We start from the raw sequence: 25,287 nt of genomic DNA, 5'->3' as shown, positions 1-25,287 counted from the left end.
GGAGGCCCTTGTCTCGAAAGTTACTTTTCTAAAGTTGATTAGCTTGAATATTGAATCTTGAGAATCGAAATGTAAAGTTGACATTAAAGTTGGCATTGAGAATGGAAATGTAAATTTTGTCTGTGTTATTTCTTTTGGTACTACTAAAATTAGTTAGTTCAATTGTAAAAAAAAAAATGTCACATCGGACCTCGAAGGAGAACGGTAGAATCGACAATAAAACAGTTCGTGATATCGAAGTGTAAGTATGCAGGTACTCGTGCTACTAGTAGCCGAAACTCTAAGAGGGAAATTTGATATCAATATAAACCTCGAAAGAATTAGCTTTTCATGGTAATTCTGAACAAAAAAAAATTCATTAGGCTTAAAGTTACAAATCAAAAGCTGCAAGCCTAAGAAATGTTGCCTAATTTTCAAAAAAGGGCGTAATATCCCCAAATAGGGGAAGAATCCTGATAGAAATCACAACATCAGATTTAGCATATTAGACAACCCTAAGGTGGAAGATTTCAAAACTTTATCCAAACAAATGCGAACTTTTGTGTTTTTTTTCGATAAGGATGATGAAAAATTTGTGTTTACTTTGTTGTACATTGTTTACTATTGTATTCCCAAAATTCCTATATTCGTAATTCGACAGATCTAGTTAAAAACTTAGTAACACAAGTATTCCAGAAAACACAATAGTTAGTAGTTTTGACATTGTTTCCATGTATACGAATATAGATATGGCTATTACTGAGTAATTATTAAAAAATAAAATAGAAGAAAATTATTACTTAATTGAGGTTTCAGCAACAGTAATTGATTGTGAAGTTTTAATTACTCTAGTTAAAATTTGTAATAAGTTTTCTATGTATTTTCAGTTTCGTGATTCTTTTTATCAGCAAAAAAATGGGTTACCCATGGGAGCACCTTTATCTGGGCTATTGGCAAATATTTATGTCGAGAACCTTGAAAATTGGGCATTAAATTCTTATTTTTCAAAACATGTCTATCGGGACTGCTATATGGATGACGTAATTTCACTTTGTTGGAATTATGGGGAAGTTGAACTTCGGGGCTTCTTAGATCATCTTAATACTTATGAACAAAATTTGCAGTTTACCCAAGAAGTTGATATTGAAAATAAACCACCGTTTTTTAGATATGTTAACTATTCGTAATACTGATAAACTGGATTTAATATCTATTGAAAGCCAAAGCAAAACAATAGATATCTTCACTGTAATTCAAATCACCCCCCGCAAGTTAAAAGAGCAGTTGTAATTTCCCTCATTGATCGTCTTCTGAATATTTGCTCCGATTCATATATAAATGCAGAAATAAATTTTATCAGAGATTTTCTTTTTGGTAATGGATACCCCCATTCCTTTTGTCAATACGATAATTAACCGTAGACTAAAAAGACTTTCAGTAAAATTGAAGATATGTCACAATGTGAGGCTACAGATAAGCCCTCAAATATTATCTATCTTCCGTATTTCCGCAACCAAAAATGTTTGCACAAAAAAATCTGTATGTAGTTTTCACTAATAATTTTAAGATCATTAATTTCTTAAACTCCGGTAAAGATAAAACCCCAGTTACTCGCCAAAGAGGGGCCTATCAAATACCTTACGACTGTGGAAATTACTATGTTGGCAGGGCCAATCAGAATCTAGAAAAGCGGCTACACCAGCATAAAGAAGACACAGGCAAGGCATTAATTTCAAATAGTTCTAATAACTGCTTGGATTCTGCTTTAGGTTGGCCTATATCTAATAATCCCTCCCATGCGATACTTTTTGAAAAATATTCACTTGTTAGTAATGATTTGGGGATAAAACAGGTGGTTCAGGAATCAATTGGAATTAGTCTCAAAATGAATAATAATATTTCTTTGAATAGGGACTTGGGGAAGTACTCACTAAATTCTTTATACTCGAAGTTAGTTAAAAATGATTATTTTACTAAACTAATTTATAATAGTATTGAACCAGTTACAAAAAGACCTTTGAGGCAAGCTGCCAAAAACGCAAGATTAGTTTTGAAAACTTGCATTTAATCATTTTGTTCTGTTTTGTTTGAATGACTTTATCATCTTACTTTATTCTATTTATCAGTCCTGGTTGAACTTCGTTGAAGTAAGGATGCTAGGACTGTTTTTAAAAACTTTTTAACAAAAATATTAGTAGTTTTAATTCTCACATTTTAATGTAAGTAAATATATATACATATTTTTTTTCGTTCTCGTGTTGTGCTGACGACTGCCCTTGGACATAGGGCCGAAATATCCACTGAATTGTATTCCACTGTCTTGAAAAAAAAATTCCCCATTGTTTCTACTTTGTCTTTGTTTGACTTCTAGAATGCTGGTATATGTGTCAATCGAACAGAAACTGAAAGCTCTGGTGTCCTTATCAGTAAAGAAAAGAGATTAAGCGACAGTAAAGTGGCGTTCTCTCACATTTTGTGGCAAAAAACAGAAGTTCGACCGGAGGGAGGAACAAAAATATTATTGAATTAAAATTTGAATACGATTGAACCTGTGTATATGTGGAAGAGGGGGGCCCCAAAACCACATAGTACGTCAAAATCTGCACATTTTCGGTGAGTTTTCACACACATATAGAAGTAGGGACGGGACACTCGTGAGGGGTGTCTTTGGAATAAACCTGTAGCACCGGTGCTGCAGAATAATAGCTCCCTCTTATTGCAAAAATATTTTAAGCGCAAAGATGAAGATCACATTCTTATGCTTAACTGTACATAAAAGGAGAGGGGGGCGGGGGTATCATGTACATATTTGCAGCCAGGAGCTGTGTTTTTACCAATACTTAAAAAGGGTTATTTCCCTATTTTTCCCACCTTTAATTTCTTCTAGCTTCCAAGGAGGTTGGGCATTGTCCATGAAAATCATAGTGGGGTCCATGGAGGGTCTCCCTGTAAAACAAATTTGTGCAAAAGACTCCCCTCGACAACCATGGTAATAGTCGACCGAAAATCTTTTTATTTCAACCCCCCCCCCCCCCGATGGTTCCTAAGAAATAATGTCACATTTCATCGTAGTACTACAATCACTTTAATCAAAACCAAATAGAAACATCTCTCTATTTTCAAACGCACGCCTCGTAAGTAAAAATGCCAAATTTCATTCAGTATTATTGAAAAAACCCATTCAAAATTAATGCTCTAGTCAGAAAATTCTTGGGTTTCAGAAAATTAGAGTCAGAAAATTTTTGGGTTTCAATATGCACACCTAGTTCGAAGGAAAACATTAGACAGTATTATACAGGATTATTACACCAATTTTTGTCAAGATCTATGCTCTTAGGCGGAAAATTGTCACGGTGCTCGCGTACATGAGTCGTCTGAAGATTAATATCAATTTTTAAGGAGAAGGAAATAGTTAATTTTGGTTTTCTATTTCCTAATATAGTAACAACATATTTACGGAAAAAACGTCAAAATTTTATATTATTAGAAAAAGCTTAAATACTAGAAATAAGAACTGAACCATAACTAAATGTGACAAATAAATAATAAAAATTTGGACCGAGTCTTAGATTCAATGTCTCATAAGGGTTCAATCAAGAGCTTCGTACATAATTAAGGTTAGAAACTTTTTAAGGATAATAAAAGATCATAAAAGAGTTTTTTACATGATCAAAATGATCATGAACATAAATGTACAGCAAAGTACTTGGCGGTTCAGCCAAGAAAGGCTAAGAAGCTTGGCTGAAACTTTATGAAATAGTACAAGCAAAGGCTGTGTTAACTTTTTTTCTTTTTTTTATGCTAAATATGTTATTTTATAGCAAAGTTCATTCTTATTCTATCGAATAGTATTTATTTTTGTTTTTTATAGTTTTTTTTAGCGACGTTTATTCAATAGCGAAGTTAGACGCTATTTTATCAAAGAGTTTCTTTGTGAGATGCATTCTTACTGGTTTCATTTTTAGCAAATAATTATATATTATATATTATATTATAGTATATTATAATATATTATAGCGAAGGTCATTGCTATTTTGTCGAAGAGATTTTGAGTGGTTAGATTCCTATTGGTTTCTTTATCTTCGCGTTTCACATTATATTTCGCTGCATTAAATTCTTGTATTTAGTATATAAAAACCAAGGAAACCCAATAAAACAGACAATATAACCATAGAGGTTTGAAATATAAAAGATTTTAGGGTTACTTTTACCATGGTTGTCAAGGGGAGTCTTTCGCGCAAAATCTGTTTTACAGGTAGACCCCCCATGGACGCCACTATGAGTTTCAGAGATAGTACTGGTCCAATAAAAGAGTCATACTTACTCCCGCCGTTTAACTGTGCCACTTAACCAAACACATGGAAAACTACAGGTTCTATGACTATCTACCTTAGTTCTGCCCTAGGAATTACGCATGGATGGATGATAGATAGACTTATCTATTAACAAATGAACTGACATTGTTTTTATACAATCCTAATAAGGGCTTATGCCAGGTTTGCCTCTCGCTCAACCGGACTATCTGTCTTGGATTTTTCTACAATTAGCCATGGCTTAAAGCCCACAACTACTTGATTTTAATTCCATTAAAGTTATGTTAAAACCATTAAGTTAGATATTACACCACAAAATTAGTATGAATCCAGAGCTTCATTAGATGACAATGTTAATTAGTAAAATTTTTTACACAATTAGACCTACTTTAGTATTAGTGATAGAGCAAAGGTTTAGTAAGTATGCTAGTGTAATCTACGAGTCGAACGGTTATAGACTCTAACCTGACTCAACGAATTTGTCCTTGTAAATTCTTCCACAAAGGCCAAACATATCAGGAACCTGATTTTCTTGACTATTTAAGGCAGCAAGGATTTCTTTCAATGCCTTCTCTCGATCCCCTTCCTTGTTTCTCCTTAAAATAAGAAAAGCATTTATAAAAATTCAAAAGTATCGCTCAAAGATTCAGCTCGAGCTAATCATTCATGCACTGATTCAGAGTTCGAAGTGACAACAGGTGGCTCGAAAAGGATATCAATGAACTGAATAAGCTTCTTAACTTCAAGAATTCTGCATTACTTGACAATGCGCCTGATCTATAAATTAGATGCATTTGATATTCAATTTATTTTTCCGTTTGTGAAAAGAAACACTAAAAGATGCTGAAGAAGAGGAAAAGAAGAAAAGAAAAAGAAAAAATGCTGAGATTTTGAAACAGGAAAATTTTGGCTGCTACGTGTTTGCAAGTTTCCTTACAAGTCAAGATGATATATGTAGGGGCGTCCTGCGTATATATAGCGTCTTCAGAGATCAATTGCCATTTGCACACTGATTATTATAATGATTTCGATGTGTTTACGTCAGCTTGTCATATACTTCCCAGTTTTTATAGAATTTTTTTATTCAAATTTACATATTCTTATCTTAGCGATTTCAACTCCTATCTCGATAGCGTAAATGATTGCAGCTCAAGGGCTCATACTTATATGTAGCATCTCCGTAGATCAATTGCAATATGCACACTGATTATTATAATGATTAGTCTCTCGACGAGCTTACGTAAGCTTGTCATATATTTACTGTTTTTATTGCCTTATTATATTCAAATTCACATATTATTATCTTAGTAATTTTAAGTGATTTATTATCATAGTGCGATTTCAATATCGTAAGTGAATACAGCTCAATTTTATTTTGGTCTTAGTCAAGTTTTAATATTTTAAGTCCACTATGTCCACAGTCCACCAAGTTAACTTAGTAGACTGTGATGAAAATATTAAGGGTAATGGCTAATTGAAAAAAAGTCAAGGTAGATAGTCTGAGTGAGAGGCGGATCTTATGTGTCAGATGCTCCATTTCCGACTCGAATTTGATCCGGGGGACATAGGGGGTTGGAGGGGGGAAACAGAAATCTTGAAAAACGCTTAGAGTAGAGAGATGGGGATGAAACTTGATGGGAAGAATAAGCAAAAATTGACATAATGGGAGCTGGGGGGGGGGGGGGTTAATTTCGAAAATAAAAAATTGAGGTATTTTTCACTTAAGAATGGGTGACCGGATCTTAATGAAATTTGGTATTTAGAAGGAACTCATGTCTCAGAGCTTTTATTTTAAATCGGGACCAGATCTGTTGACATTGGGGGGGAGTTGGAGGGGGAAATCGGAAATCTTGGAAAACGCTTAGAGTGGAGGAATCGGGATGAAGTTTGGTGGGTAGAATAAATAAACCTCGTAGATACGTGATTGAAGTAACCGTAACGGATTTGCTCTCTTTGGGCGAGTTAGCAGGTGGAGTTCAGTGCTTTGGGGAGTTTGGTGCTTCTGGACGTGCAACGACGATGAAAATTGGTAGGCGTGTCAGAGAGCTGAACAAATTGACTTGATAAAGTCGTTTTGCTCGATTCGACCATCTGGGGGGCTGAAGGGAGAGAAAAATTAGAAAAATGAGGTATTTATAACTTACGAGAGGGTTATCGGATCTTAATGAATTTTGATATTCAGAAGGACATCGTGACTCAGAGCTCTTATTTTAAATCCCAACCGGGATTTAGCCTCTGATTTTCCTTTTAAATCAATCTATTGATTCTTAGAATTTTGTTAGAGCTCATACCATATGAGCTCTTGGCTCTTCTGGCCTTGTCACAAGTGCCAGATGAGCTCTTAGCTCTTGTTTTTCTCAACATACTCCATCACTTCATTGTTTTGTACGACGGGTTAAAAAAAAATACATACATACATACATTATTCAATTTCGAAAATATTTCTGTAATTCCTAAGTCTGTTCCTGCATCTATAAGACTTTCGGTGCTATTCGTCCACCACATTTTAAAAGACAACGTTGCTTTTTTAGTTTAAAAGTAGACGTGGCTGTTAATCTGGATCTTATTGATGATAATATGGTGTTTGGGCTTTTTTCTTTATATTTCCAATAATGTAATTGCTTAAAATATACTGCTAAAGAATCTTTCAGGTTAACATTGATGGGAATTATTTTTCAAATCATTCAAAATTCGCTCTAACTTCTTTTCTTTTTCTTCTTTTGTTTTACTTTTTTATCTCCTCCCCAAGTCGGGTAATTTTCATTCGTCTTTTAGAGTTGAGAAGGTAAAAAATCTGCTAAAAGAGATATCCGATCCTGCGATTCTTACTGACTGATAACAAAATGTTCAATAATTGAGAAGTTTTATAAATTATTTATAAATCCTATTTTTCATTATTAAGATGTTGACCTTAATCAAGTAGGCTTAAAGAAAGGAATGGGTTGCGGCCATGCGCATACAACCTTTGATACTGTAAGTAATCACTCAACATCTATTGGATTTCAAGTCCTCACTTTAAAAACTTTTAATTTATATAAAGCGAGCTTCTGAAACTTTTAATTTATATAAGGCGAGCTTCTGACAATACCTCGCATGCATTCAATCCTTCGGCTCTTATTAGTGGCGTGATTCTCCTTTCTGTGGTTAGAGTTCTTAGATTTCGGTATTCAGGATAAATATTCAGGTATTCAGGATAAATATTCAGGTATTCAGGATAAATATTTTGCACCTATTTCTTGTTGTTGTTTTTTTTTCTTTTGATTTTCCTCTTGATCACGGAGTGAGAAAATGTGTAGTTTTATTCCCTTACATTTTTGGTGAAGTATCTTTATCTACAGCCCTTACGTCTAGGAGATGGGATGTATCTTTTATTGTAGCTAATGATATTACTTTACTCATTCGTTTCAAAGCTGGTTTAACTAAAAATGTAGCCCTCTTTCCAGTTCACTTACAGATCGATGCCTTTACATTAGTGGTAAAAAGTGTTAATATTTTTCCTGCTAAGGTTTAACAGCCGAATTTAATTAATTCGTGATAGAATTGTTTCATTTCCGTGTCATCAGTTCTTGTTGGTCTTGTGGTCTTGTCTTGCATTATTGCGCTTCAGCTCGAGATACTGAGCTAATCCCAATTTTACATATTTAAAAAATTAAAGGCACTGGGGCACTGAGCATTATACATGACGTAAAATGACACTAAATTTTGAAAGGTGTATATAATTCTTGTCTGCGTATAAACAAAATGTTTTTCATTTGTTACTGAGCCACATCCAGCAGTGTCTAAGCTGAAATGAAGTTTCACAAACCATGTCAGAGAGGATTATCTATGATCATTCCGCCTAGCATTCGTTTTGTTTGAGCTGTTCTATTTCAAGAGGAAATCCCAGTTCAAGCAGGTAAGCAGGCAGGCACCAACTTCAAATTGACACTCGACTAAATCTAAAAATGCCTTAAAGATGTGCTTCGTTTCCTTGGCAACACCGTCAAATTATTCGCTTCGTAGCCATAGAAATACTTGAAAATTTTGGAGAAAGAGAAAAGGAGTTTTTCCGTTTGCTGCCTCACTACGCTCCCTCGGGCCTTCCTTAATCATGGTCTTGATAGCAAGACACTTCTTTCCAAATGTTTATTTAGTTTAATTTATATTTTCCGTATTTTTATACCCTAATTATACCCATTTTCTATTTCAAAAATCTGTCAGCATCAATTTTCACGCTTCTAAATTGATTAGTTAGCCTTATTTTTAGTGCAAATAAAAACTGCACACACGATCCAAACACTCACACATTTGATTTTTCATAATTATAGACCAGCTTAGTCTTGTCGCCACCCTGCGATCGTTCGAGTCTTTGGCCCTTACTAAAGACTGGTTCAGGCCTTCAGCCTTCAAAAATATAACCTGACATCACTTTTCTTTCTTCACGACGGTATAGATACATAAAAGTAGAGAAAAATTTCTTGAGAAATGCACAGAAGAAAGCACACGGAAACGAAGATCCATTTGTATCTCAGAAATAGTTTCAGTTCAGGTTTCCCATAAGCCCGTCGTAATGTGCTAAACATTTGTCATTGCGCGTGCATGAAGGCGGAGTCATGAAGAGAGGCCTATACTAATTTGTGCCAAAAATCTTTAAAGGAGAGTATAGGACTTTTCGCTACTGTTTATACATTCATACTGTGTTCTTCACGCTGTTGACTGAGGCGGATAGTTCAGGCCTTTGGCCCCTGAATGCTTGTTACCACATCGTCACACTTTCGTTTTTTAAGTTTTTGTCTCCTCTCGGAACTCGTTCGGATACTTCTCGTTCTTTGTACTTCTATAAATGTGCTGACCGACTTGAAACACTCGAGTAGAATACCTATTTTACATTTCTCTTTGGTAAATGCTACTGCACTGCAGAGTTTCCACCCCTAATGATTTATCACTATATCTAGTGATCTTTTTTGTTGCCTAAATAGAAAAATTACTAAATCAGCACATAAATCACTAGATTATTGAAGAAAATCACTAAAAATTACTAAAATTTAGTGGGTTTTTTTCACCAGGCAGCAATCTTGCTGGACTGCTGTTGACCTTTTTAGTTTTTATGCAGAGAAATATAGTAATATATCAAACATAGAGACATAATGAAAAAGAATACATTACTTACAGAACATTAAAGAAATTCATGTTACCTGTTTAATGCAAAGGCATACAAGTGTCGTATTGCCGACGTGGCAATGTATTTTGAAGAATTTGGAAGAGTCTTCAGGTCACTGACCAATTGAACCATAGCATCATAATCCTATAATAAAAAAAAATATTAAATAATGGCCCAAAGTTTAGATCCGAAATGTAAATTAGAAAGTATACATTAGAATGTAAAATTAGTGAAGACAGTAAAGAACGTATATAAGAAAGTAATTTTCCACCGAAAACGTATATGACGGACAGCAAAAAGAAGAACTACTTTAAACACAGTAAGGCACTTTTATTACTCCCAAATTCCCCTAAAAATTGGGCTGCTCAGTTTGCAGTACTTCATTTTTACGAAGTTAACTTCGATCATAAAAGCTACCTTAACTAGACTTGATGCATTTTAACGCTGAGCCCTCCAAATAGATATAAGACACATTCAACAGCATAAAATCCCATAGGCTATCAAAAGACCAATCAGTATCCGTTGTTGCAATAGTTAAGGCGGTATCCATCGAATATCCCCTCAAGATGTTCACTTTTTATACACTCATTTTACTTCATTTACCCACCCAACAAATGCAATTTAGCAAAGTCAATAAGCTAAGTAAAATTTGGATACAACCAGATAAAAGGCGCCCAAGCCTCTACTCTCTGACACCCCCTATTAATATTTTAAAAGCACGAAACCCTTTTCCATGATTATAAGTTGCCTCAAACCTATGTGATTAAATATCATTGCGAGTTGGGCATGTTTTACAATTAGTAGAAAAGGCAAGTTTGAAACAACATCTAGGAGTCTATCAATCTTCATGGGGAAATAAAAATGAAAACCGAATTAAAGAGATTAGGGCTTAAACGAACAAAAATTGTCTGGTATATACGGGGGGTTATCCCCCCACCTTAACTACCAGCTCTTTACGCTAACGTTTTACAAGCGCTTTTCAGGTAGCATTTTAACTGCAACAAATACAGCCAGTTGGTAGTTTAAGTATTTTACTTATTAATTGTCTTTTAAAAATATTTGAACTTCAAATTTCATTTTCTAAAGCAATTGCACATGAATAAGCCCTCCATTCTTGAGGCAATGTATAAATTTGTATTCGATTTCCATTGTCGATGCATCGTTCGTTCTTCGTTCTTCAAATATTGAAGAGATAAGTCAAACTCAAGCGCTAACAACAGGAGGTTGTGGGAGCAGCATCTCAGTATACATGAAGTTTGTAAATATCGTTCATGTTAACCGTTTATTATGTAAAGACTGCACATACCTTTAGGAACAAATATGCCACCGCGGCATTACGGCCTCTGAAAATGAAAAGCAGAATACATAGCTTTTCAGCAATACTAAATTAATTGGTCATCTTGGAATTTTCATTTGATTGCAATTCATCTTATATTATTGTAGTTTTACAGCACATCATGGCAGAAAACACAACACTGCAGGGGCAACATCTCTTTCGTTGTTTAATTTTTTTTAATTTTCACTCGAATGAATCCTCTCCCGACATTCCAAGACCCCGCATTTGATAAGATAACCCACGGGGAATAGAAAAAACACACGTCCATGACCATCCTGCTCGAAAATTAAAAATTACATTTTTGTAGATATGGGCTTGAAATATCTGGAATAGGGTTCTCTAATATGTAGAATTTGACTCTGCAACTTTCATCGGGGTCACTTCTCTAATTGGGAATACCTTCCCCTTTTGTCTAAAATAAGGAAAATTACCTCAGGATTGCAACTTTTGAGGTGAATTTGCAAACTTAACAAACTCGGAATAATTTTGCTTGCTTTCAAATAATGCTGGGAAATCCGCTTCCCTCTCTGTAGAAAATCCCTCGCAAAATATCCTCTTGGAATATTCTCCTGGACAATTCCATCCTCGCTGAAAATTTCCCTTGGCAATTTCCTGCAGACAATTACTCCTTAAATATTCTCCCTCCTTTCATTTGAAAAAATGTTTTTAGTTGGTTCTTGATAATTTTCAAAATCTTGCCGGAAATCCTTTCCCCCTCCGTGGAAAATTTCCTTCTGAGATACCCTCCCCCATAGAAAGTTTTTCCTGCATAAAATTCCCCATGCTGAATTTCTTCCATGGATAATTTCCCTCTCCACAGAAAAATACCCCCAGACAATTCCCTCCCCGCAGAAAATTTTCTCCGGAACATATCCATGTGTAACATTCAGTCAGCAAAGAGAAAGTAAAGTAAATAAAAAGAACTCTGAATATGAATTCTATCATATTCAAGCGCGTAAAATTTTTCCCAAAGAATTCCACAAAGAAACTTTCCCGATCATGGAAAATTCTCCCCGTAGAGAATCTCACCCTCCCCACCGAGAATGCTTAAATATTTCCCAATAACAAATTCTATATATAAGCAATGGGCAAATTTCATAGCTTACAGTATTGTGGGAGTAATGTGGCATTACCTTTCCCCAGGTAATGTGGGAGGATATTCATCCCCAGAAGCATAGTTATTGGACCTTTCAACTATGTTGAACAAAGTGGCAATCTCAAAATTTTAACTGGGTGTCCTTGGAAAAAAGGGGCAGGGAAGGGGGGCTTACTGTACCCAAATTTTTATTATGACGTAAAAAGGACAATTGAAATTTCATTTCCAGTTTGAACGAGCCCTATCTCGATCTTCAAAGGATTTTAGTTCGATGCTACCACGAAAAAAAAATAAGAATAATAATAATACATAATTATGCATCCGTAATCTGTCTTCAAGCAAAAAATAAAAAAAAAATTATTGTTGGGTAGATAGGATCTTGAAACACCTACAATAGGGTATCATGTTATGCTGAATCTGAAGCTGTGATTTTCATGCAAATCCTTTGGGTTTAATGTTTTTAAACCTCTTTTCGAAAATCAGGAAAATTTGTTCTCACAGCTCATAGCTTGGATGGGAAATTTCTAACTTGATGAATTTCATATATTTGGAATCACAAAAAAAAATCAATTCTTTTGATCGTTTAACTGTTATCATAATTATTTTAAGATATTGGACCGACTTTTGGCCCTTATTAAATTAAATATAAAAAACAAGTTTTTTTAAATAAAAGTAAGGAGCGACATTAAAACTTAAAACGAACAGAAATTACTCCGTATATGAAGGGGGCTATTCCTTCTCAACGCCCCGCTCTTTACGCCAAAGTTTGACTCTTTCTCTTAACTACATTTTAAAAAGTAAAAAACTTTAGCGTAAAGAGCGGGGCTTTGAGAAGGAAAAGCCCCTTTCATATACGGAGTAATTTCTGTTCGTTTTAAGTTTTAATGTCGCTCCTTACTTTCATTTAAAAAAAAATGTTTTTTTATTTAATTTCTGAACGTTTTTGAATCAATGCATGTTTTGATTTTGGCTCTCCGCAGAGGAATAATTAAAACGAAATTTGTATATTTATTTTTTTTGGCTAAATGGCTTTCTCATAATTTTGATCGAATGATTTTGAAAAAAAAGAGCGGGGGAGGAAGCCTAGTTGCCCTCCGATTTTCGGTTAATTAAAAAGGCAACTAGAACTTTTACTTTTTTACGAATCTTTTTATAAGTAAAAGATATACGTAACTTATAAATTAGCTTACGTAAACAACTTTTGTATTCTCATGTTTTTATTACATATATGAGGGGGTTCGTCCCCTCGTCAGTACCTCGCTCTTTACGCTAAAGCTTAAATTTTGTCCCAATTTATTAAGAATGACCCCTGAATCACAAAAGCCGCAGAATAAATAATTGAAATTACTAAAAATACTTTAGCCTAAAGAGCGAGGTATTAGGAGGAGGTGAGCCCCTCATATGGGTAATAATTTCTGTTCGTTTTAAGTTTTAATGCTGCTGCTTACTTCCAGATGAAAAAAAAAACTTTTTCATATTTATTTTTCATTGTTTTTTTTTAAGTAATGCTAGTAAATCCTGCGCTCCCTTTATGGAAATTTTCTTCCCCCATGACAAATTCCTCGATGGGAAGTTCCCCCAGCATATCCCCCTCTTCTCGACCCCTGCTTCCAACCAAAAAAATCCTCCTGAAAACGCCTTTACACTTCCCAATAACCATTATTATATGTAAGCACTGGTCAAAGTTTTGAACTTGTAACCCATCCCACGGGGACTGTGGGGGAGTAAGTCGTCCCCAAAGACATAGTTATAAGGTTTTTCGACTACGCTGAATAAAATGGCTATCTCAGAATTTTGATCCGTTGACTTTGGGAAAATAATTAGCGTGGGAGGGGGCCTAGGTGCCCTCCAATTTTTTGGTCACTTAAAAAGGGCACTATAACTTTTCATTTCCGTTAGAATGAGCCCTCTCGCACCATTCTAGGACAACTGGGTCGATACGATCACGGGAAAAAAAACAAAAAAACAAACAAATAAACACGCATCCTTGATCTGCCTTCTGGCAAAAAATATAAAATTCCACATTTTTGTAGATAGGAGCTTGAAACTTCTACAGTACGGTTCTCTGATACGCTGAATCTGATGGTGCGATTTTTGTTCAGATTCTATGACTTTTAGGGGGTGTTTCCCCCTAATTTCTAAACTGACGCAAATTTTCTCAGGCTCGTAACTTTTGATGGGTAAGACTAAACTTGATGAAACTTATATATTTAAAATCAGCATCAAAATTTGATTCTTTTGATGTAGCTATTGGTACCATTTTTAGAGTTTTGGTTACTATTGAGCCGGGTCGCTCCTTACTACAGTTCGTTACCACGAGCTGTTTGATTCTAAAATTCTTTATATAGGTCTCAGTTACTGAATCAAGTTGCCTCGTAGACGAAATCAGTTTTACTGCATATAATAATCCTACTTAAGCCTTTTTTCAACCTATATCCTTCTATAAATTGAGAAAAATATTACCTGTGAAATATCCCTCTTGATGAAAAGAGGTGGACACATAACCTTTCTTCTTTTAGCAATACTCATTCAAAATCTCGTTCGTGATTTTTACACAAGTCAAAACATTGGATGAACTGAAACTTTTCGCCAACAAGCATGTTAAGGGAATATGAGGTTTTATCTTAGCCATTACCTCACAACTTAGCTATTTCTAGCCTATTTTATCATTGAAATTTAAGATTAGTAATTCAAATCATTATGTCATCAGTTTGAATTAACAAGATTCCCTACCTGAGCATACATTTTTGGCACTTATAGAACAAACAGACTTTTCTACAAATTCAAATTTCTAGCTGAAATCGACGATGACCTCAAGAAAAAGTATAAAATGATTTGTTTAAGATATAATTCAGAAAATTAATATTGGAGCTCATGCTTATATTTGGAAGTACTTCAGCAGAGAAATCCATGTTACGAGAAAAGAAATAATCCAAATAAATTTTGTATATATTCAGGCCAGGATTTACGCATAGGCCCAGTAAGCTCGGGCCTAGGGGCGCACAATGCCAAGGGGAGAAAAAAACCCGGAGCAATTTTTTTTCCTTGACAAAAGCTAGACTGATGTGATATACTGTCAAAGTGCCAGGGGCACTTTGCTGCAGCGCTGCTTATTTACAGGAAAGTGATTTTAAGACAACAAAGAAATTCCATAGCCGCTTATAAACTGTCATTATCTCCCAAGAACGACAGGTGAGAGCTCGGTATCGCCTCTCTCTTGCAATATTTTTGGCTCATCACTTATCAGTTGCCTTCCGTTCAGGGCCTCTACTATCTTCGAATTTTCGGGATTTCCCCTTAAATTTCTGTATCTCCTCGAAAAAAAATTGTTTGGTCCTAGGAGTGACCGAACCCATAGGGGTGACCGACCGATAGAATGCTTGGGTCTAGGAGCGCCAAAGATTTTAACCCGGCCTTGTTTATATTTCACTAGAATGTTTGATTTTTATCTGACGTCCTTGCCTTGTTCTTCAAAACACAGGTCAAAATAAGAATTTGTAAAATATACTTTAAAAAAAAGGAATTAATCAAACAGTTCTTGACAACGAACTGTAAGTAAGTAGCAAATCCTTATAATACGAACCGGAACTCTAAAATAGGAGTTTTGATGACGAAAACGATTCAGTTTCGAAAAGGAGGCAAAACACACTTAAAAAGTGAATGATCTTCATGAAAATTACGCTATCAAATTCACCATTTCCGAGGCATTATATTGAGCTGATAGTACTAAAAATAGGGAACAGGCTCATCCGAACTAAGGTCAAAGCTTCTCGTGCTCTTAAAGTATCAAAATTATACATATTGAGTTTTTCAGTTTCAGAGACAGCAATACCGCAAAGTAGAACATTCAATCCTGAAGATGCGGATAGTCCGTACAAAATACCACAACTACCACCCCCACACTCCCTTTTTCCCCAAAGTTATCTGATCAAAATTTTGAGATAGCCATTTTGTTCAGCAAAGTTGAAAGGTCCAATAACTAAGCCTCGAGTATTTGTTATTAGGAATTATACAGACATTTTCCGGTGAGAGGGGATTTTTAATTGGGGGGGGGGGGGATTTTTCGCGGGAATAATTCCCTGGGGGAGGAATTACTCTTTCTCTTTACTCTTACACTTTTACTCTTTCTCTCAATTCTACTTCATTAAACAGTAAATAACTTTAACGTAAAGAGCGGGACGTTGAGGGAGGAACAGCCCTTTTCATATACGGAGTAATTTCTGTTCGTTTTAAGTTTTAATGTCGCTCCTTACTTTCAGTTAAAAAAACTTGTTCTCTTATTTAATTTCTGAACGTTTTTGAATTAATGCATGTTTTTATTTTGGCTCTCCGCAAATGAATAATTAAAACGAAATTTGCTTATTAATTTTTTTGCTAAATGGCTTTTCTTAGTTTTGATCAGACGATTTTGAGAAAAAGGGTGGGAGAGGATGCCTAGTTGCCCTCCAATTTTTCGGCTACTTAAAAAGGCAACTAGAATTTTTAATTTTTAACGAACGTTTTTATTAGTAAAAAATATACATTATTTACAAATTAACTTACGTAACGAACTTCTTTATTCGTATATTTTTATTCTGTATATGAAGGGGTTTGCTCCCTCCTTAATACCTCACTCTACACTAAAGCTTTAATTTTGTCCCAATTCTTTAAGACTGACCCCTGGATCATAGAGGCTGTAGAATAAATAGTTGAAATTACTAGAAATACTTTAGCGTAAAGAGCGAGGTATTTAGGAAGAGATGAGCCCCAATATGCGTAATAATATCTGTTCGTTTTAAGTTTTAATGCTGGTCCTTACGTTCAGTTGAAAAAACTTTTTCATACTTATTTTTTCATTATTTTTTTTTAAATAATGCTAGAAAATCCTGCGCCCCCTTCATGGTATTTCTCTTCTCCCATGACAAATTCCTCCAAGGGAAGATCCTCCCACGTAGCCCCTTCCCCTCAACCCCCGCCCAACCAAAAAAAATCATCCTGAAAAGGTCTGTACACTTACACTTCCAAATAATCATTACTGTATATAAACGCTGGTAAAAGTTTGTAACTTGCAGCCCCTCCCCTTGGGACTGTGGGGGAATAAGTCAGCCCCAAAGACATAGTTATAATGTTTTTCGACTATGCTGAACAAAATGGCTATCTCAAAATTTTGATCCGTTGAATTTGGGAAAAAGATGACCGTAGGAGGGGGCCTAGGTGCCACCCAATTTTTTGGTCACTTAAAAAGGGTACTAGAACTTTTAATTTACGTTAGAATGAGCCCTCTCTCGACATTCTAGGACCACTTGATCGATACGATCGCCCCTGGGTAAAAAAACAAATAAACAAACACACACCCGTAATCGGTCTTCTGGCAAAAAATACGATGGTGTGATTTTCGATAAGATCGTATGACTTTTAGGGGGTGTTTACCCCTATTTTCCAAAACAATGCAAATTTTCTCAGACTCGTAACTTTTGATGAGTAAGATTAAATTTGATGAAACTTATATATTTAAAATTAGCATAAAAATCCGATTCTTTTGATATATCTATTGGTATCAAAATTCCGTTTTTTAGAGTTTCATCAAACAGTTCGTGGTAACGAACTGTAGTAAGGAGCGACCCGGCTCAATAATAAACGAAACGCTAAAAAACGGAATTTTGATGCTAAAAGATACATCAAAAGAATCGAATTTTTATGCTGATTCTAAATATATACGTTTCATTAAATTTAATCTTTGTCATCAAAAGTTACGAGCCTGAGAAAATTTGCATTATTTTGGAAAATAGGGGCATCTGCCCGCATCCATGGGAGGTATCTTCATACAGTCACAAAAATAAAAACAACAAGGATTCGATGGCACCCCGAGGTTCGGTTAAATAGCTCACTCAAAAATTTTGGTTAAAAAAAAATCGGGTTAAAAAACTCACTAGGCTCAGTTCTTTTTATTGAGAAAAAAAATAACGCAGAAATGTCAAAAACGATTTGAAACCAAGCAGACAAAGGAGACTTGAGAAATTAAAGTAGCTGTGGGGAAGATTTAAAAAAATGCAAAAAAAAATGATTTTTTGCCACTATCTAGGAATATCCCCTTTCCCCTGTGTGCCGGTGTGATCAGAAGGACTTTGATAATTATCCTTAAAATTCATTTTCATCTCAAGAAAAATATAAACAAAACAAAAAAAGAACAAGTTGTAGCATATTTGACTGCTGCAGTTTTGTTAGATATTCAGTCATTTTATCATCTAGAGAGTAAAATGAAAAGGCATGTCCTTCTAACAGTAAAGAAAAGAAGGCTAGTTTCTTAATTGCAGTCGAATATAGCCACAATCTAGACAAAGGAGAATCCGGTGAACAGAAAAGAGGGGTTATGGGCCTTTCCTATTATCAAAATGAAAAATATGGGACGAGAGTCGAAAATTAAATAGCAGTTTTTTCTCCAAAAGGGCACACAGAGTTTGTTTTGTAAAATTTTTGGCTAGGCTTTGCTCAATTTTAGACTATGCTGAAACTTATGTAAAAATCATGAAAAACCTGAATTGAGCACTTTTTCTGCTGGCAACGGCCCTATTAGGGGTGCTAGTGATTTTTTAACCCTGTTAAACATGTGTTTAGCCTACAAAAAATTCTTTTCAGTTTACCATTTATGTTTTTTGTATAAGAGGGATATGTGGAGGAACTACCAAAAAAACAACTTGTTTCACTGCCAAACCTTCAGATTCCGACGCACTGGCTTCGGGTTGGGAGGAGTTTTTCGCCTAGAGATCGCTACTCCTCTCCATCTCAAGGTTGATTTTGGGCAAAATACATGTGAAAATAAAGTGAAATAGTAATTTAAGCTTAAGGCATCCAATCAAAGCCAGCAAAGGTATACAATTCTTTCAAATTAAACGAAACAAAGTATAACAGTTCAAACCATTCAGACACCTATTTAGGGACAGGCTTATGTTCAAAACCACGGAACCCTTTTTACGTTTTGCACCCTAAATTACGAAGTATATTATCTCAAGGCTTGCATTAAAAATCTACTCCTGGCTAGATAAACAACTGAGCTTGTGATTTTCGCTATTTTGGGCGTAGTTTGGGCGTGTAGTCATAGAAAAACTGACAAACTGTATTCCTTCATCAGTCCAAACTCCACAAACAACAGATTAAAAACAAAGGATAAGAGTCAGCCTATTTCTGTCGTATTTTTACAACATTAATAAAGATCAAGTGCCGTACAAGTCTTACAAGCCACGGCTTAACCTCACTTATTAGGGACTACTAACACTTGTATTGTACAGTTCAGGCATGCTCAACAAACGGCAAAGGGGTCGTATGTGGCCCAATAGAACTTACAATACGAAGAATTTATAGATGACGAACGATATTGCGACCGATGTAAATCATAGATTACTTATTAGAGGTTTAAATTTCTACGAATCTAACTTTGTAAATAAATAAAACATATTTACGGCATTTTCCTTGGAATGAATCAAGACAAATAAAGAAAGCGTCCACTATTTTTCCCCATTTGTCCTTACGGCATCTCTCTCCTTTTGTCAACATAATCCTTGCGGCTTGTGTTGAGCACACCAATGCTAGCTTGAACCTAGGAGCCAAGGCAAATAAAGGAAGGGCCCACCATTTTTCCCTATTTGTCTTTGCGGCCTACAACTCCTTTTTAATTCAATCCTTGTGCTGTTTTGAGTTGAGCAAGCTCGAACTCAAAACAGCTTTTTTCTATAAATGAAAATGGTTGAATTTTGCCAATACGAAGAGAAGAACTTCACTTCACAATTAAGATGGCTTTTTCGTTTCCAACAGCACCAGCTTCATAACCAACAAAATAATCTAACAAACGTTTTATGTCACATAGACCTAACAAGATTTTATAGTTCAAACTTCTCATTTTACAAGAATGTCATAAGATAAAATTTACCCTTGGATGTAAGTCAAATAAATTAAAATGATAATTAAGCACAGGATATATTTTGAAAGGTGAATAAATGAATTTACAGAAAATAATTTATATGGAACAGTAAAGAGCTATGAAACTTTTATTAGGTGTGCCTATTGGTCAAGAATTAGTAGGTCCGACTGATAATTAGGGGACCTTGGTTTCAACTCGCGCAAGGACATTTTTTCAAGCAATTTTCTTTATTAGCCCATGGGTGTTTTCCAAACTGAATTTTCCCCTACTCCTGAGCTACTCTAACAAAATTTGGTGACACCAAATTTTACGAACAAGATTCAGAATTATCAGTGGAATAAAGTAGTAAGCAGTAAAATAAAGTAATAAACAGTAAAATATATAAACCCGACCTAAGACTTGCCAAAATCCACAACTTTTGTTATTCAAGCAAACAAAATTTTAATAATCTAAATTATCAGTAGAGCGACAAAATTTAAATCCAGATTATGATATTGCAATCCGGTTTGTCTGTGAAAATGCTTCAAATACCAATCTTGCCCAGGAGCGCCAAGTTAGGGGGAAAGAGCAATCATCCTTTTGAATGTTGGAAAATACCTTTCTTGGTATTTCCATTTAAAAGATAAAAAAAAACTAAAGTTCCCCTTAGATAGTTTTAGAAATATCTTTTTTGGTTTCTTCACTAAACAAACAAACAAACTAGCTCACATTTCGTAAATTGGCATCAATGATTCTACCAAGCTTCATACAATCAGTTTTTTTTTTCCATTTCATTACCATTAAATGAACATTTCAATAAAAGTGGACAGCTTAAAACAATATTTCTAAAATCCCACTTATTCTGACAAACCTTCCGCAATACAAAGAATTTGTCAGGGTTAACTCGATTACGTACCTTCATCGCTCCAAAGGCTTTTAGCTCTTGAAGGACCAAGGACATCAGCATAAAACATTGTTGCCTCCTGTACCTATTTAAAGGACTGTTCCTATTTCATATTATCTCATAATACTAGGTGTGCTCCTTCCCGATTATATTCTTTTTACCCCCATATCTATTTCCTTTATCTGGGCCTCTCCCTCTCTATCTGGGAATAATTTCTTTTGAATCTGCAGTGTATTCTCTTCTCCCTCAACGGTTCGTACTGGAGATCGTTGTATTCTTGGTTTTGTTTTGAAGTTCCCCCTTTCGCATGTGTCAGAAATGTCTATTTCACCCCCTGAAAGATATAGGGTTCCATCCGATGGGGAATTTTCTAGGGGTACTTCTAGCGGGAGTCATATATAAATGTGAATCTGAATACAATTTCTTATTGTTCACCGCGGTAGCCTTTTTTCAAATTCATGTCTAATTTATATTAATTCTTGTCCCTTTTCTGACTTTGTGTGAACTTCCTGTACATTCGCCATTTTTCAAAATTCAGTTATATTTCATCACAATACTTCTTCAACTGGTTAACTGTACTTCCGGTACTGTCTCATGATAAATTGTTACGTCTCAATTTACTGATTATTTTCCCAAGCTAATTAGTCGCGTGATATACTGATTCACAAATCGTTATTATAGTCCAATTAGACAACACACATTCAGATTTTCGAATATTTTTATAGTCTGTTACTTCTAGACTAAATCCACCCGTAGTTGTGCGATATATTAAATCGTAAAATTTTATTTTAGTCTAGCTAGGCAACGACCATTCAGATTTTCGTAATTTTTAATTGATTCCGTCTTTTTCCCGCAATTTGTTATATGTACCCACAATAGGCTACTGTGTCAAACTACATGAAATTCTACTGTGTCAAAATTCATGGAAAACTACACCTCCTTAGGCTACTTAGTGCTTTTCAGCTTTTCGTTTCATTTTATTGCGTTTCCTATTTTGAGCTTTTTTCAGCTTTATTCGCTAATTTCTCACCTACGTTTCTTTTTTCCTGAGTTTGGCACGTGTTACAAAAAAACTGCCATATGGAAGTCTCAGTCATTAAAAATTAAATTCTCCCAGATATTTATAATATATATGCTTGTCTAAGTTTCCCATCAGCCATTTCAGACAATCATATTTTATTTTCATAGTCCTTGATACTTTAACTTCCAGGTTGATTTCAAACTTCTGCAACCATCTAAAAATTGCTCAGAGTTAAATATCAATATAATTCTTTTGATATCGTGGTTATCAATATACAATTCTTCTATCTGGCAAAATAAGCAGTTATCCCATTTGGTTGCATCAGTAGTACAAGGTGTCTAAAAGACAATTTTGATAGAAAACAAACAAAAATGGTGTAAAGTTGAAATTAAGGTCAAAATCTGCTATTAAAACAAGAGCTAAGAGCTCATTTGGCACTTTTGACGAGGTCAGAAGAGCCAAGAGCTCATATGGTATGAGCTCTAGCAAAATTCTATGAATTATTAGATTGATTTAAAAGGAAAATCAGAGGCTTAATGCCGGGCGAGATTTAAAATAAGAGCTCTGAGTCACGAGGTCTTTCTAAATACCAACATTCATTAAGATCCAATCACCCACTCGAAAGTTAAAAATACCTCAATTTTTCCAATTCTTCTTCTCCCTTCAGCCCCCCACATGGTCGAATCGAGGAAAACGACTTTATCAAGTCAATTTGTGCAGCTCCCTGACACGCCTTCCAATTTTCATCGTTCAAGCAAGTCCAGAAGCACCAAACTCGCCAAAGCACTGAACCCTATCCCCTAACTCCCCCAAAGAGTGCGGATCCGGTCCGGTTACGTCTATCACGTATCTAAGACATTTTCTTAGTCTACCCACCAAATTTCATACCGATCTCTCCACTCTAAGTGTTTCCCAATATTTCTGGTTTCCCCCTCCGACTCCCCCAATGTCAGCAGATCTGGTCGAGATTTGAAATAAGAGCTCTGAGACATGAGTTCCTTCTAAATATCAAATTTCAATATGATCCGGTCACCCATTCTTAACTTAAAAATGCCTATATTTTTCTAATTTTTCAAAATTAACAACCCCCAGCTCCCACAAAGAGAATGGGATCCGTTCCAATTATGTCAATCACGTATCTATAATTTGTGCTTATTCTTCCCATCAAATTCCATCCCGATCTCTCCACTTTAAGCGTTTTCCAAGATTTCTGGTTTCCAAGATTTATGTTTCTCCCCTCCAGACCTCTATGTCCCGGATCCAATTCGAATTGAAAATGGAGTATCTGAGACATAAGATTCTACTATAGATCAAGTTTCATTAAGATCCGATCACCCATTCGAAGGTACCCCGATTTTCACGTTTTCCAAGAATTCCGGTTTCCCCCTCCAACTCCCTCCAATTTCACCAGATCTGGTTGGGATTTAAAATGAGAGTTCTAAAGCAGAAGATCCTTCTAAATATCGAATTTCATTAAGATCAGATCATCCGTTCATAAGTTACAAATACCTCATTTTTTATAATTTTTCCGAATTACTCTCCCCTCCCCAACTCCATCAAAGAGAGCGGATACGGTCCGGTTATGTCAGTCACGTATCTTGGACTTGTGCTCATTCTTCCCATTAAGTTCCATCCTGATTTCTCCGCTTTAAGCGTTTTCCAAGATTTCCGGTGCCCCCCCCCCCAATGACACTGGATCCGGTCGGGATTTAAAATGAGAGATCTGAGTTACGAGGTCCTTCTAAATATAAAATTTCAGTAAGATCCGATCACTCCTTCTTAAGTTAAAAATACCTCATTTTTTCCCATTTTTCAGAATTAGCCCCCCCCCAGCTCCCCCCGAGAGAGCGGATCCATTTCGGTTATGTCAAGCACTTATCTAGGGGTTTTGCTTATTTTTCCCACCAATTTTCATCCCGATCCCTCCACTCTAAGCGTTTTCCAAGATTTTAGGTTCCCCCCCCTCAACTCCCCCAATGTTACCGGATCCGGTCGGGAAAGCTCTGAGACACGATATCCTCCCAAAAATCAAATTCCTTTAAGATCTGATCACCCGTTCGTAAGTTAAACATACCTCATTTTTTCTAATATTTCCGATTTAACCGTCCCCCACTCCCCCGCCCCCAGATGATCGAATCGGGAAACGACAATTTCTGATTTAACCTTGTCTGGTTCCTGATACGCCTGCCAGATTCCATCGTCCTAGCTTACCTGGAAGTGCCTAAACTAGCAAAACCAGGACAGACAGACCAACCAACCGACAGAATTTGCTATCGCTATATGTCACTTAGTAGATACCAAGTGCCACAAAAAGGCAAGTTACCAACAATGAAAAACAGAGGTTTAAGATGCAGAAAATAGAGAGAAGACAATGGAGAAGAAACAGTTAATTGAAAATCCAGGAGATTAGAAATTTCTATTGTATGAGGAAATTACTGAAACAAAAGAAATACACAGAAATCGTATCGTTTTTTTTTCTGATTCAACAACAATGGGAGTCAAAATGGTCATTTTTAGGTCATTTAGTCGACTTCTTAAGCAGTTGAGAGAGGGTAGTTCATTGCTCAGGCGCGAGAATACCTGTTTTTTTTTTTTTCTTTTTTTTTTTCTTTTTTTTTTGCACTAAGTAATTCCGTCTTTCGTTATAACACGTAAAAAACACAGTACTAATTTTTTCAAATCAATCCGTAAACAAATAGCGAAACCGAAAACAGAACATTAACTAGAAGAGACACACAGTTAATCTTGTATCTATAAAAATTGTCCAGTTAGAATTTTCAAACCAAAAGAAACAGGGTTGTCTCAAAACAATATAATTAATTTTTTATATAATTATAATTTAATTTACTTATGTTATACCTAATATACAATTACGTATTTACTTACAGGTATCTATAATTTAGGTATGTTATTTATATTTAATTTAATTTAATTTAGGTTATTATAATTTAATTTAATTAGGTAATAATATAATTTAATTTTTACCAAATTTATATTTGTTAATTAGCCTATAATGAAATTAATAGCTTTTAAAGCATACAAACTTTTCAACAGCTTTGTTAAGGCTTTCAGTATCACCGGTAAACCGTGCATGAACCTGAAGCAAAAGTTCGAGAAAACACTAAAAAGTAAGAAAATCTTTCTTTTTTTGCATAAACATAATTGAGTAAGCACAACCCAATCGACATTGATTATCAGATTAAAACAATACATTATTCAGTCCTTGATCATACCTGAACTTCTCGTAGAGAATACAGCATTTTGAATACCACATCTGCAGACAGAATATTTGGATCATCCAGTCGCTTCCTCATGTTGTGAAGAGTTTTCGCCAATTCTTCCCCAGAGCTTGTTTCACGAGCTTTCCTTAAATCGGCTAAAAACTTTTCCTTCATATGGGCCCTTGAAAATGAAAGGTTAAAAAAAGGTAAGTAAAAACACAACCCTTTGACTACCACAGCACAGCTTTTCTATTAAGCATAAAAGTTTACAATCTTTTATATATATATCTTATAGATAGTCAACTTTATTATCTAACAGACATAAGACAACAAAACTCGTTATCTAAAGTAAAAGTTGATTTTTGCAGAGAATATGCCTTGAATTTGCACGGTTGTAACATCAG

At 35.2% G+C, this 25,287-nt stretch overlaps 1 protein-coding gene across 1 annotated transcript in view; it reads right to left on the bottom strand.

Moving 5' to 3' along the window:
• Nucleotides 1-25,287, bottom strand: part of LOC136036336 (mitogen-activated protein kinase kinase kinase 15-like) — a 145,869-nt gene that overhangs the window by 100,681 nt on the left and 19,901 nt on the right. Inside the window, exons 4-6 of the mRNA XM_065718489.1 lie at nt 24,896-25,064; nt 9,467-9,576; nt 4,758-4,888 (exon numbers count right to left, since the gene is read on the bottom strand). Coding sequence (XP_065574561.1) covers nt 4,758-4,888; nt 9,467-9,576; nt 24,896-25,064 — 410 coding nt within the window. The remainder of the gene's footprint in view (nt 1-4,757; nt 4,889-9,466; nt 9,577-24,895; nt 25,065-25,287) is intronic.

Source organism: Artemia franciscana, chromosome 2 (genome assembly GCF_032884065.1).
Source record: "Artemia franciscana chromosome 2, ASM3288406v1, whole genome shotgun sequence".
Lineage (NCBI taxonomy): Eukaryota > Metazoa > Arthropoda > Branchiopoda > Anostraca > Artemiidae > Artemia > Artemia franciscana.
The sequence above is the reverse complement of the archived record's forward strand: the minus strand, read 5'-3'. Positions and strand labels throughout refer to the sequence as shown.